Genomic DNA, 13485 nt, shown 5'->3' with positions numbered 1-13485 from the left:
AGCAGCAGCAACCATATAGCAGGGATTGTCCAACCAGTTGATCAAGGGCTCTTTTGTCCAACCAGTTGATCAAGGGATCCGGCCCCGGCCCCTCGCCCTGCCCTCCATTCGTGCATGATCGCTAGAACGGAAGACTGAGTTTCCGTTGTGAAACTGTGACCTAAACCACTGCCAGTTTTTTATTCTGTGAATAGATCGCAGTCTCTTGTGCAGGCATCCCCAAACTTTGGCCCTCCAGATGTTTTGGACTACAATCCCCATCATCCCTGACCACTGGTCCTGTTAGCTAGGGATCATGGGAGGCCAAAACATCTGGAGGGGCGCAGTTTGGGGATGCCTGCTCTTGTGAGTTGGACGTTCCTGGTGTATAGGAAGCTTTCTTGTACTGAGTCGAACCTTTGCTCCATCTAGCTCAGAATTATCTAAACCAGGAGGTGCCAACCTTCTTAGGCCCATCGACATATTTGGATTTTTGAGTGAGTGCCATAGGTGTCACCTCCTCTGATCATTTCCCCCACCGCATATAGAGACAAGGGACTTGGGTAAAATGTCCCTGTAAGACTCAAGGTGTTGTTATGGGAGTTTACATTATGCTGAGAAGTTTGAAATTATATCAGGAATGAAAGACATGTCGCCCAGAGCTCATGCTTGTCTGTTAACATTTTTCAACTGATCTATTCTGCTTCCTCACGAAGCTATTGGGAGCCACAGCTATAGAAGATAAATTGCAAGAAGGAGTTTCAGAAACCATTGAACGCTTATCGCTAGCAAACATTAAGATCTGGGTACTAACAGGAGACAAACAAGGTAGGTTTTCAGTTTTATGTATCAACTGATTCTCTATGGAAGGATATCAGAAGGGCTTCAATCCAGTGAACATGGTTATTTTCCAATGTGGTGCAATGGTTAGAGTCCCAACCTTTTTTTGGCCATGCCCCACCTAAGCATCTCTAAAATCCTGATGCCCTACCCCACCCTGTGACATATAATTCTTATTATTCAAAAAGTGAACTCCTATTCACGTGGATGAAGCCTAAAAGGCCATTAACTGTGAATAGCTCATTCTTGAATTGCCCCCCCCAAAATAAAATTGCCCCCCTGTGGGGCGTGTGCCCCCACATTGGGAATCACAGGGTTAAGTGTATCTTAATTCGTTCCAGGGGGTCTGTACTCAACCTGAAAAGTCTGTAACTGGAGGTGCTGCTTCTGTGCATGCGCACAGCGCAATAGAGCACTTCTTTGCATGCACATGATGCATAGAGCGCTTCTGCACATGCGCGCACGGTTTGCCGCGTTCACAACCTGAAAGTTACGTATCCAGAACAGTACGTAACTCAAGGGTACGTAACTAATACTTTTTATGAGTTTTCAATTACAATACTCCAATAATAGCCTCATTATAACAATGCCAAATTATAATGCAATTACTAATACAAATCATTCAAATGCCAAATGATAGAATTTAGGTGGCCTCCCACATGCTAGAATTGATGGTTTGATGATTTACTTTATTTCTGCTTTCCAAAATCTTACTAATTTCAATTACCAGTACACTCCAGTCAAAATACCGGTAACAATCCCTTTTACAACAACTTCCTGCTTGGCAGGGGGTTGGACTGGATGGCCCTTGTGGTCTCTTCCAACTCTATGATTCTATGAACTGAAATATTAACGCCTTCCATTTGTATTGACACATTAAATGATTGATAAAACTACAGGTGAAGTATTCAGACTATATCTTTGTTCTTGCTGTGTGTGGCAATTATTCTGTCCATGATGTTTCTTCCTGTCCTTGCAAAATATTATGTCTATCTCTTCCCGGTTGTAGCTGCTCTCCATCATTCCTTGGGCGGAGCTAATATCCCATTGTTGTTTCAAAAGTTCTCCATTGCTCCATCCTGTGCTTCATTGTTTTGCAACTTCAACAGCAGCTGCAAAAATCATCCTGTTCTTGTCATTTCTCCTCCATTTCTCTTTTAAGTGCATCTAGACTGCAAACTTAAACTAGTTAGTTCTACTCAGCGGTAGACCCACCAAAATGAATGGACTGATGTTACGTCATGGACATTCATTTCACTGGGTCAACTTTGAGTAAACCTTAGTTGGCTACCACCTTCTGTGAGTACTGTGCTCAAACAACAACATGGAAGGATCTTTGGTAAATCTGGGCATCCATAGCCCACTCTGGCAAAAGAATTTGAGATATTTGAACCCAAAATAATATGTGAACCAGTCCTTCAACCATTTATTATGGCACTCACGGGCATGATTTATTAGGGACTACTAAGATTGGTTTGAGATAGCCAAATATTTTTGTCATTTTTAAACCTGTCTTAACACTTGCTCCTCTTCCTTCCCTTGTCTCATTCTGTTAATCATCACAGCGGAAAGGGAGAGAGGCTGGCGGTTGGAATTTCACTTTGCAACCCTCTCCTATGTTCCATTGTATTATTTATGGGCTGGCATACAGAGTCCCGCCGCATAAATGGTCCCATTTGGCAGCCTTTTGGTTTACACATCCCTTGGAATTTACACTTTCCATTAGTTCACAAGAGGGGGGAGATTGACACATATAACTGGTGGAATTTTTTCCTTGCTCCGTTTCACAGTCATAAAAACAGAAAGATGGTTCTGTTCATCCCGTGTAAATTATTAGGCTGCAGATCAGCACTCTTTGCGTTGCCTGGGGGTGAATAAGAATTTCCTCCAGTCAGTCAGACAGTGAAGTCCTGTTGTATTGTTCCTCCTACTGTGATATCCGCCGCCATTTTATTAATCCAATTTTACAAACTATATCAGGAAGATCTGAAGTGTTTTATATTGATTATCTTTTGGCATACCAGTTTCCAGAGATCACTACCAAGGTAACTAGGTAGTTTTTGTGTGGCAGCAATAGCTTGTTGGCGCAGGCTCTTGTTTTAATTTTAGAATTATCAACACCTTACCTTGATTTTAACCATTTTAATATAATTATTTTATATTTCTCATTTAAAAAAAATATCTTACATTGTTTTTAACTCCACATTTAGTAGTATACTTAACGTGTTTTGTTGTGATGTACTTTGTTTTCTTCTTATCTTCTCTACTGGTCATTGACTGAAATTTTGTATATGAAATAACACCCATCAAGATAAACACATGCACAGGTTCGTATGTTGTCCAATACCAAGTTCTTCTTGCTTCTTCCTTCATGAGATCTTGCCCATCTCTCTTGCTTTTTTTAGAAACGGCCATGAACATTGGTTATTCCTGCAACATGCTTACTGATGCCATGGATGAGATTTTCATAGTAGAGGGTCACACAAAAGCAGAAGTATGTGAAGAACTAAGGTAAACCTATTATAAAGCAATTATTGGGTTGTACTCAAAATATCTTATTTGTTTCTTCGTTCTCTCGTTCCTCACTAGAAAATCCTAAATGTTCGAGGTGGTGTCAGGTGTTACAATACCTTCAGCTGAAAAGGGAAAATGCATGTCGTCGTCTTCTTTGGCGATCACTTGTAGCAGAGTAAGATTGTCTTCTTCCTGACTGTGGAAGCCAGTTCTGGATGCACATGTTCTTCCACAGTGGGGACATAGGTTTCCGGGCAAGAGTTGATCCTGGTGAGGGGTTTTCCAAGCGTGCCTTCCTCTTAGACATTTCTCCCTTTCGTCCTAATTTCAAGCATCTTCAAAGCCCATGACCTTTGGTAAAGGCTGTTCTCCAATTGGAGCACTCGCAGGCCAGTGTTTCCCAGTTGTCAGTGTTTATACTACATTTTCTTATATTTACCTTGAGAAAGTCTTTAAACGTCTTTTGTTGACCACCAGCATTATGCTTTCCATTTTTAAGTTCAGAATAGAGCAGTTGCTTTGGAAGATGATAATCAGGCATCCGCACAACATGACCAGTCCAATGACGTTGATGTTGAAGAACCATTGCTTGATCATTGAATGTATCATTACATGCATCCTTTATGGGGAGATATGCAGGCTTCAGACATTTAGAGAGCCTACACATTTCTCCGTGTGCAAAATGCACAAATTCCTTGTTTGGAAAGAACAACATTGGTGGAAACTGGAAGTGTGAATCCACATGCAGTAATATCTGAAACTACCCTCTCCTTGTGCCAGCAATTGCTGACTTGCTGGTTTCCGGAAAACAGACTTGGGCTTTGGTTGGGGCTGCAAGCAAAAAAGAGTTTAGCTTCGCTTTTACTTTGATATACTCAAGATATTGAGTTTCAATAGTTTAATGGTGGATTTTTCAAACTAAATCTATGATATTTGATGAAGTTGGCTATAGTTGCAAATGTTGAGGCTGTGGCCAACATTTTTTTTATCATACCATGTTTTTCTTTGTGTATGCCTTGAGAAAAAAATGCAGTGGAGTAGGACATCTGGGCAGGGTGCTTGTGTTCCTAATTGGTGTTCCACTTCCAGTTTTGCCGGAAATGGGTTTCTGGTTCCAGAGGAACTCAAACTCAATTTCTCATAATTATCCGCAACAGTGTAAGAAAAGCAGTTTCATTTTCAAAAGGAGTCAGCTCCAATTCACCCCCAGTTCAATTGACAGTTTAGTTCACGATTCATTCACGTGATCCGTGGCATTTTGTCCCCTTCCCTCCACCTTTCGAATTTTACAAGCTGGTTTGCTAAGTACATATAAAATAAACTTAAGAAGGCGGCGGCGGCGGGGGGGGGGGGGACACTCAACACATACACAGAGAGAACCACAGTGTAAGGTGTAATGAGGCTGGGTTGCTTTCTCATGAGTAACGCGCTCCAAACTCCGTATCTGGTTTTTACAGAGTTTTATTATATACATATGTACAGAACAGAGCATTAATGTCCATGACCGTTCAGTCCGAGTCAGAATCCGGAAGTGCCGCTTGTGGGGCACCCTTGGCGCCCCAAATCTCCTCCTCTCCCCTCTACGCTTTTCCTCCCTACGTTGTTGAGGGGGTGGGGGTTGTGACCCCCTCCCCTCCGGAGCTGGACAACTGTTGGGCAGGTGCTTTGGTGACTGGCACCTCCCCTTCCGCAGCACTCTGGTCCGACCCTCCGGACCTTCCCTGTTGGCTCCTTGCACCCCCAGCACCCCCAAGCTCCTCTGCCTCCTTCCCTGGCTCTGCACCACCTTCCTAGTGATGCTGCGAACCGTCAGCATCCTGAGGTTCCTCCAGCGGAGAGAGCCCTGGTGCCACCCTTCCGGGCTCTCTGCTGACCCCTGGAGGTCCCCTGACATAAGGCGACCATTTTTCAGACAAGTAAAAATGGTAAAATGCAGCGACCAAAATCAAACACAGAGTTAAATACGATGAAATCCGTGTGTATGCGTGCACAATTGAATTAAAATTAAATTTGAATCAAAATCCCCAAAGTTCCAACGTAAAATAAACTTTATTCATGTTCAGTGCACCTGGAAATTATGGAAACTGCTTTCAGGTGTAACTGAGATATAATTGATTTAAAGTAGTTAATCTGAATTAGTTCATTTCAAGCCCTGTGTTAGAGACATTGGAACAAACAGTGAATGTGCTCATGGAGGATATAAGTAATATAAGAATCTAATGAGTGTAAATATTGTGGGATGTTGATCACGAGTACTGTAGATCCATTGGCAGGCAGGACCTCCACCTGCCATTTGACACAAAACCCACCCCCTTCAGTAGATCTGTTCGTGTCATTAGAGTGCTTACTTGCATGTATTCCTCTACTGTTTTCGCTTTGAGGACTTTGACCTTGACTAGATTTATTTTTTAAAAAAGTGAGTTTGGGAGAAAGTGGTCTATCTAGATGTTTGCTAGCTCTTTCTCTCACCACAGTTCCTAGTGCTAAAAAGGCAAGCCATTTTTAAACTGAGCAAAGGCTTGTCTCTTCCACAATGGAGACTGGTGTGACAAAAATATCAAGCAAATCTCTGGCTGTCTTCAAGGTTCTCCCATACAACTGAATATCTGTTTGTTGTTTGATGTTTTTTCTTTTTCTTAAGGAAAGCACAAGATCTTATTTTGGGGCTGAGCAAGGACATTTCTGATGGACGTGCTTATGATGAAAAGCTCCAAGAATCAACACAAAACTTGGAAGGAACTGTCGCTTCTGATTATGCCTTAGTAATAAATGGACATAGCCTTGTAAGTGAATCGTTTCTGGACTTTTCCACTTTCTTTCCCGCTGCTAATAATCATGTGCTTTTGGTGTTCTAACCATGACAGATTCCTCTCCAAACTCCAAAATTATTTCACAAGAAAGTTAAACACAAGGGCTGACTGAGTTGTAAGGACCAATTAGATATGACATCTTAACTTTTGGATGGCTTTGTGATGGAAATCAAATTAGTAACTCGGTGCAGCTTCCCCCCCTTTTTTTTAATGGTCTTGATTAGAAATTGACCCACTGGTATTGTTTAAGTACTTCTATGAAGAGAATATCACAAGTCATTGCAAATTACATTTTAAAAAAAGCAATAGGGAGAGGCAAAGGGCGTAAGGATGAATATATTCCTGATGTCTGCTATTTGAGAGCACAGGCTGACCTGAAAGTCATTACTGTACCAAATTAATGTCATTAAGATGCCTCAAGTGGTTTCTCTAAATATCAGCTTTTACAGGGATACCAAAACACTTGGCTTTGATTAAGAAACCTGGTTCTTGTCATAACACAAGAAAAGCTTACTTTTATAGCTGTTCTTGTACGCTGGTAAGCTTCCAGATCTTGGAACAAATATCTGAAATGCTCTTCTGAATTGCAAAGACCATTAAAAGCTGCAGTTGAACTTTGAATGTAACTTGTTGTATAGGCACATACGGGGAGGGGGGGAGGGGGCTTGCTACAAGCACTTTGATCTTTTTGCCCTCCCTTTTACACTTAAAAGAAATTATAAAAGAAGCATCTCTTTAAGCACTTTTGAATAACAGAATATGAGAAGGTCTCAACCCAACGAGAAGCACCAAAAAGGAGGAGTTATTACAAAGACATGGGAGGTGGGAGCCCCAAATATAACTTACATTCCTGCATCCCAGATGTTGTTAGACTCCATCTCCCAGCAGCCGCAGCCATCATGGCCAAAATCCGGAGGCCGTTACATTGGCTACCTCTGGCTTAGAAGTCTGGTATGTGTTTGTGGTAGGCAAACTGAAGGCCAAACCACACCTGATGAAGGAAATCCGTATCTCAAAATCCTGTTTTGTTTTTAAATTTAAAAAGGATGGGGAGGGGTGTTATTTGCTCATTCTCTCATGCAATTTCCACAATCTGAATCTGCCCCAAGCCTGCCTGTGCACTCCTTTTAAAAATGAAAGTGCACCACTGTATAAGCAGATGAAAACATTAGTAGGATTTTAATAACACCTGTAATGTAACAAACACTATGGACAATATGGAGGGATACAACATACGGATTATGAAATAATATGTGATTGAAAAGGTTGACAATAAGGACCCATGGAGGAGAGGGTGGGAAGTCTGGAGATTCAGAGAACTCTCTAAATATGGATATGTATTTGGTATTGTTATAACTTTATACTTGGAAAAAATCAAAGAAAAAATATCTCCAAAAAAATTATAAATTAAAGTGAAAAGTGTGTACAATACACACCAGGTATGCCTTGGCCAATTGTTACCAATATTTTGCTACCTGAAGAAGAACATTGGCTTGAAACGTGTAGGTTGGCTATTTTATAAACCAAACAGAGTTGTCATTTTTCTCCCCTCTCTGTGTGTGCTTCTAATGGCCACTTACTTGGTCAGGAGGTGAGTGGCAGTTGTGGCACAGTGCAACAGTGCAGCAAACCCAGGGGGCGAAATGACTTTGCCATGGTGACTTCGCCTCCCTAGCCGGCCACCAATCTGATGTTTGAACTTGCCCTATCAGTGACAAGCAGGGTGTGTGTGGACTGGAGTGGAGAAGTCTTTGCTGTGTGCGTGTGTTTTGTTATATTTTCCATGGATATGCTCAGTATCTAACTTCATATGCTTAGAATATTGATTGTAATGTTCACTTTGAGAATGTTCTATTGCATGTTCTATGCTAAAGGTCCTCGGCTCTGAAATGTTTTTCTTGGATTTTACTTGGAGAGACATTGCAAGGAATGTGTGTCTGCTAGAGGCTTATAACTCCCCCAAGAGGCTCAGTGGTTTAGACCACAGAGCCACCCATGTCCCAGAAGGTCGGCGGTACGAATCCTCATGACGAGGTGAGCTCCCGTTGCTCTGTCCCAGCTCTTGCCAACCTAGCAGTTTGAAAGCATGCCAGTACAAGTAGATAAATAGGCACCGCTGCAGCAGGAAGGTAAATGGCGTTTCCGTGCGCTCTGGTTTCCGTCATGGTCTTCTGTTGCGCCAGAAGCGGTTTAGTCCTGCTGGCCACATGACCCGGAAAGCTGTCTGTGGACAAACGCCAGCTCCCTCGGCCTGAAAGCAAGATGAGCGCCCCAACCCCATAGTCGCCTTTGACTGGACTTAACCGTCCAGGGGTTCTTTACCTTTTTATATCTCCCCCACATAGCCCCAGCAACATATAGTAAAAAACCCAAAGCAACAAAAAATATATGGGATGGAGTGTCATCAAACCAGTGCTGGAATACCTAATAAACAGAGAAAGCATGTGCTTAGAGCAGGGGCACAACACACACACACACACAGAGAGAGAGGGAGGGAGAGGGAGAGGGAGAGGGAGAGAGAGAGATTTTCCTGTGTTCTTTTTATACCGTATTGGCCGAAATATAAGCCGCACCCAAATATAAGCCACACCTTTAAATTCAAAGGGGGGGGGAATACCCAAATATTAGCTGCTCCCTTAAAATTATGCAGGCACTAACACCCGTTCCGTTTTACCGTATGTCTGTTTCAGCAGTGATATCGTAAAAGCCAATTTTTGGAAGGTTGCGAATTTAAGCCGCACTTTAACTTTCCACAGTCAGAATTTGAAAACAAAGTGAGGCTTATATTCAGGCCAATACGGTAACTTATCCCTTTGTGAACCTGGCAACGTCCTACTAATGTAGATCAAAATAATGTAAGGAAATCAGACCCTGTCATGTGTTGTATTTTATTTTTATTTGTTAGAATTTTAGGGTTTAGTATTTTAAATTATGCATGTGAGAGATGCCATAATCTTTTCAGTGTGCGGGGCCTCTAAAGGTCTTAATATGACCCAGCAACAAACCCATCATTTCTGTATCTGCACAAAGTGGCCCCCAATGACTTTGACCAGAAGCAATATATTACCATGGAAATATGTGGGGAGATGCAGGTCAATGATGATGATCATGTCGGACAACAACAACAACAACAACAACAACAACAACAACAACAAATGGTGTGGCAGCACTCATTGGGCTCTTGATTTGCAGCTGTTTAATGGATAACCCTTTCTGTTCGCAGGCTCATGCACTTGAGGCTGATCTGGAAAATGAGTTCGTGGAAGTTGCGTGTGCTTGTAAAACTGTGATCTGCTGCAGAGTCACTCCCTTGCAGAAAGCGCAGGTTGTGGAGCTGGTTAAAAAGCACAAGAAAGCCATCACCTTGGCCATAGGAGATGGAGCCAACGATATTGGCATGATAAAAAGTAAGATGATATTCTATACCCTGGCTGGGAATGGTGAGAAAGTTCAGCTATTTATCACAACAAACTTCTTAAGTATCCCTTCATGTGAAGAATAATGAAACTCTGGGGGAGAAAATCCCTTTTGCTTTGCTTTCAAGGGGAGTGATGCACAGGAGGACTTGGGTCAATATGCATCCATTAGGGATGTGAGATCCCCATAATCGCCTTTGACTGGACTTAACCGTCCAGGGGTCCTTTACCTTTACCTATTAGGCCTAGAGGGACCCAGGTGGAGCTGTAGTTAAACCACTGAGCCTAGGGCTTGCTGATCAGAAGGTCGGTGGTTCGAATCCCTGTGACGGGGTGAGCTCCCGTTGCTTGGTCCCAGCTCCTGCCAACCTGGCAGTTCGAAAGCACATCAAAATGCAAGTAGATAAATAGGAACCGCTATAGCGGGAAGGTAAACGGTGTTTCCACGTGCTGCTCTGGTTTGCCAGAAGCGGCTTTGTCATGCTGGCCACATGACCTGGAAGCTATACGCCGGCTCCCTTGGCCAATAATGCGAGATGAGCGCGCAACCCCAGAGTCGGTCACGGCTGGACCTAATGGTCAGGGGTCCTTTTTTAGTAGGCCCTAGGAGGATATGCATTTGGGATTGGTGTGCCAGGTGTTAGAAAGGATATGGCAGACTGAGATACATATTGTGTAGGGAATAAAGGAAGTAGTGTTGCATGTTTATAGTTTGCTAGAGTCGACAATTTGAAATGCATTTCAATGGGGTTTGTCAACCGAGAAATTCTGATGAAACCAAATAAGAATAGCCATTTTGTGCAAATGAAGGTATCAAGCAGCCAATTGCAGGGCTCATTTGTAGGACACCCTCAGGATTATTTTCTGTTTATTATTATATGTTTGGCTGGATGTATAGGACTTGGGAGCAGGGCCGTCTTACCCATAGGCGCTAGGGTACGGGGCACCCAAGCGCTGGGCTTTCAGGGGCGCCAGGCCGAGAGTTGTGTCTGGGGATGAGCCTGTCCGTCAGTCGGAGTGCCACGGCGGACTCTTCTGCTGCGGACGGCTGCGCCGTGAGTTTGGGAGCGACCAAGCCAGCGAGACGCTGAGGTGGCCGGCCGACTCTGCCCTCCTGCACGCCTGGGACTGGGCAACTGGGGGGAGGGGGACTGGGTGGATTTTTGCACCCCAGCACCGCATATGCTTAGGACAACCCTGCTTGGGATTGTGCCCATTCAGAATGTCCCTCCATGTCAAATGAGTCTTATATATATGGGAAGTTAACACCTCAAGGAGAAGACTAAGAACCTCTTAAATTTAGATTTCAGGGTGGATTTGAATGGAGAGGTTGCCACAGGGTATTCTTCTTCTACATGATCTTTCCATTGAATTATCTGTCATATTAGAATGCTCAGAAAGAAGGTTCTTTAAATTCTTGGGCCTCTAAAACAACATTGGCAAGAACTAAAGGAATGTTAGTGAACTATAGGACTTCAAACATTACAAATATGATCTCTAGCCTCTTGAGTATCATCTAATTGTACACAGGCAATCCAAATTAAACAGGGTTAATGTTCCAGTTGGTGAAGTATTCCAAAGTATAATGAGGTACCATGGGAAGTAATCATCATTAGAATAACCCCTAATATGCAGCACTGATAATGCTCCTGAAATATGGTTTGTTCTCTTGCTAAAAAAGAGAGCACCACTTTGCAGTTTTTTGTTTTTAAGTCCTCAGGAAAACCCATCAGCGATGTAATACAAAATTTGTCCCAATATGCACATTTGTGTGCAGTTTTTGCAAAGCAATTTTCCTTATGGCATTTTGTATGTTATTTTCACACAAAAAAACCATGCATTTTTATGTACTCTTTTCCTCAGTGTATACATTTCCTTGCACATTACTTGGCTAGAGAATCGCATAGCAAAATTCAGAGAAGTGCAAATTTTGGATATCTGTATTTCAGTCCTTGTATTGTTTCAGAAAGTGCAAATTAGGGAGCTTCACCTTTAAATGTGAACTGAATAGAATTTATCCTCCTTCCCTAAGTGAGTATAAGTTTGCAGGCTGAATTGCTGCTGGTACAAAGATAGGAACATAGAAAGCTGTATTATACTTATACTTATCAAGACCGCTAGCTCAGTGTTGATTCCTAAATTGACTGACAACTGTTCTCCATGGTTTCAGATAGGAAGTCTTTGCCCACCTGGAGGTAAGGATGCTAGGATCTGTCAGTTTCTCATTTTTCTGATCTTAAATTCAGGTCTCCACATTTTTGTAGCAATCTTATTTCTTATTTCAGAATCTCCATGAAGATTCATAATCATTGTAGCATGAACATATTTTTGCATGCATATTCGAATTAATATCCACCTTTTTTGCAAGCAATTTCCCCTAATAAAATACATTTTTGATAAGTTATCTTCCCATATATATTCATTTTTATTCACACTTCCTTCTAATATCTGCATTTCTTGTAAACAACGGTTGAGTGGCTAAACAAAAATGAGTGTGAATTCTGAAGGATAACTGTGCTTCGGTTTGCAAGTATGAATTTGGTAAGCTCACATGTAAATTCAAACTGAATCACATTTCTCCCCCCTCCCCTACCTGGAGATGCTGGGAACTGAAGTGGAGATCTTCTGCAGGAAAAGCAGATGCTGATCTACCCTCTGAGATATGTTCAGTGGCCTTTGTTTAACTTCTCGATTGTTTTTTTTTAAAATTATATTGATTTGTTAACCAAAATAAGTGCCAACCTAAGATAAAAAGAAAGAAAGAAAACAGAATTTAAGACACCACAGCCTGGAAGGACAAAAATAGAAAGAGAGAGCATATCAGGTTGTTGGGTTTTTTTAATGCTACACATTTTCATTTATTTCCCTGTTGTTTGTTTGTTTGCTTGCAGGTGCCCATATAGGTGTTGGCATCAGTGGCCAGGAAGGCAGTCAGGCCATTCTGAACAGTGATTATTCTTTTGCTCAGTTCAGATACCTTCAAAGACTCTTGCTTGTTCATGGCAGGTGGTCATACTTCCGGATGTGCAAGTTCTTGTGTTACTTCTTCTACAAAAACGTTGCCTTCACTCTGGTCCATTTCTGGTTTGGCTTCTTCTGTGGCTTTTCAGCCCAGGTAGGTTCTCGGCGCTTAGCTTCACAAAGCAGAAAACAAAACGTTTGAACCTATGCGTTTAATAGGACTAGTTTCTTAAAGCCTGTTTCTGGTTTTTTAGTAGATGACAGAAAACAAACACACTTAATTGTTCAGATGCTTCAGTGAAACCCATATAACATTGTAATGTTAAGATAAATAATTCTGCGTGTGTTGACCCCCCCCCTTACAATTTTCTCCAAAATGGAGGTTATTTCGTCTACTGAAAAGTGAATTTTACCTAAAGTTTGTGGAAGTATCATCAACTATTTGTTTTTTAATAAACAAATACAGTAGATCAAAATAAATCAGGGTATAAATTTTTGACTGTTGCTCCCCATACTGTCTCCTAAACCTGGGAGGGGAGTTGAGGTACATTGGGGACTGCTACAGGAAAGAGAGGGTTAAATAGAAGGAAGAGGAAGGCTTGGATGGGTGAGGAAAGATAGCAACAATATACAATGGTATCTTGGTTCTCAAACTTAATCCGTTCCAGAAGTCCGTTCCAAAACCAAGGCTCGCTTTCCCATAGAAAGTAATGCAAAACGGATTAATCCATTCCAGACTTTTTAAAAACAACCCCTAAAACAGTAATTTAACATGGATTTTACTATCTAATGAGACCATTGATCCACAAAATGAAAGCAATAATCAACATACTGTACTATAAAAGAAATAAGACAGTATTGTAGATGATAAAATTAAAATTATTTTTTTTCTTACCTGCACTGATGATAGTCATTGTTTGGATGGGGGGCTTTTATCCATTTCCGCAGTCACACAATCAATCAAT

General features: G+C 41.9%; 1 protein-coding gene across 1 annotated transcript in view; it reads left to right on the top strand.

The window, feature by feature from the left end:
• The window catches only part of ATP8B4 (ATPase phospholipid transporting 8B4 (putative)), a 110382-nt gene that overhangs the window by 86812 nt on the left and 10085 nt on the right, over positions 1-13485 (top strand). Inside the window, exons 20-24 of the mRNA XM_088657239.1 lie at positions 696-807; positions 3225-3330; positions 5975-6116; positions 9367-9550; positions 12451-12674. Of these exons, the coding sequence (XP_088513365.1) occupies positions 696-807; positions 3225-3330; positions 5975-6116; positions 9367-9550; positions 12451-12674 (768 nt within the window). The remainder of the gene's footprint in view (positions 1-695; positions 808-3224; positions 3331-5974; positions 6117-9366; positions 9551-12450; positions 12675-13485) is intronic.

The sequence above is a fragment of the Zootoca vivipara genome, chromosome 13, assembly GCF_965207765.1.
Source record: "Zootoca vivipara chromosome 13, rZooViv2.hap1.1, whole genome shotgun sequence".
NCBI lineage: Eukaryota > Metazoa > Chordata > Lepidosauria > Squamata > Lacertidae > Zootoca > Zootoca vivipara.
This window is presented reverse-complemented; position numbering and strand designations above follow the sequence as displayed.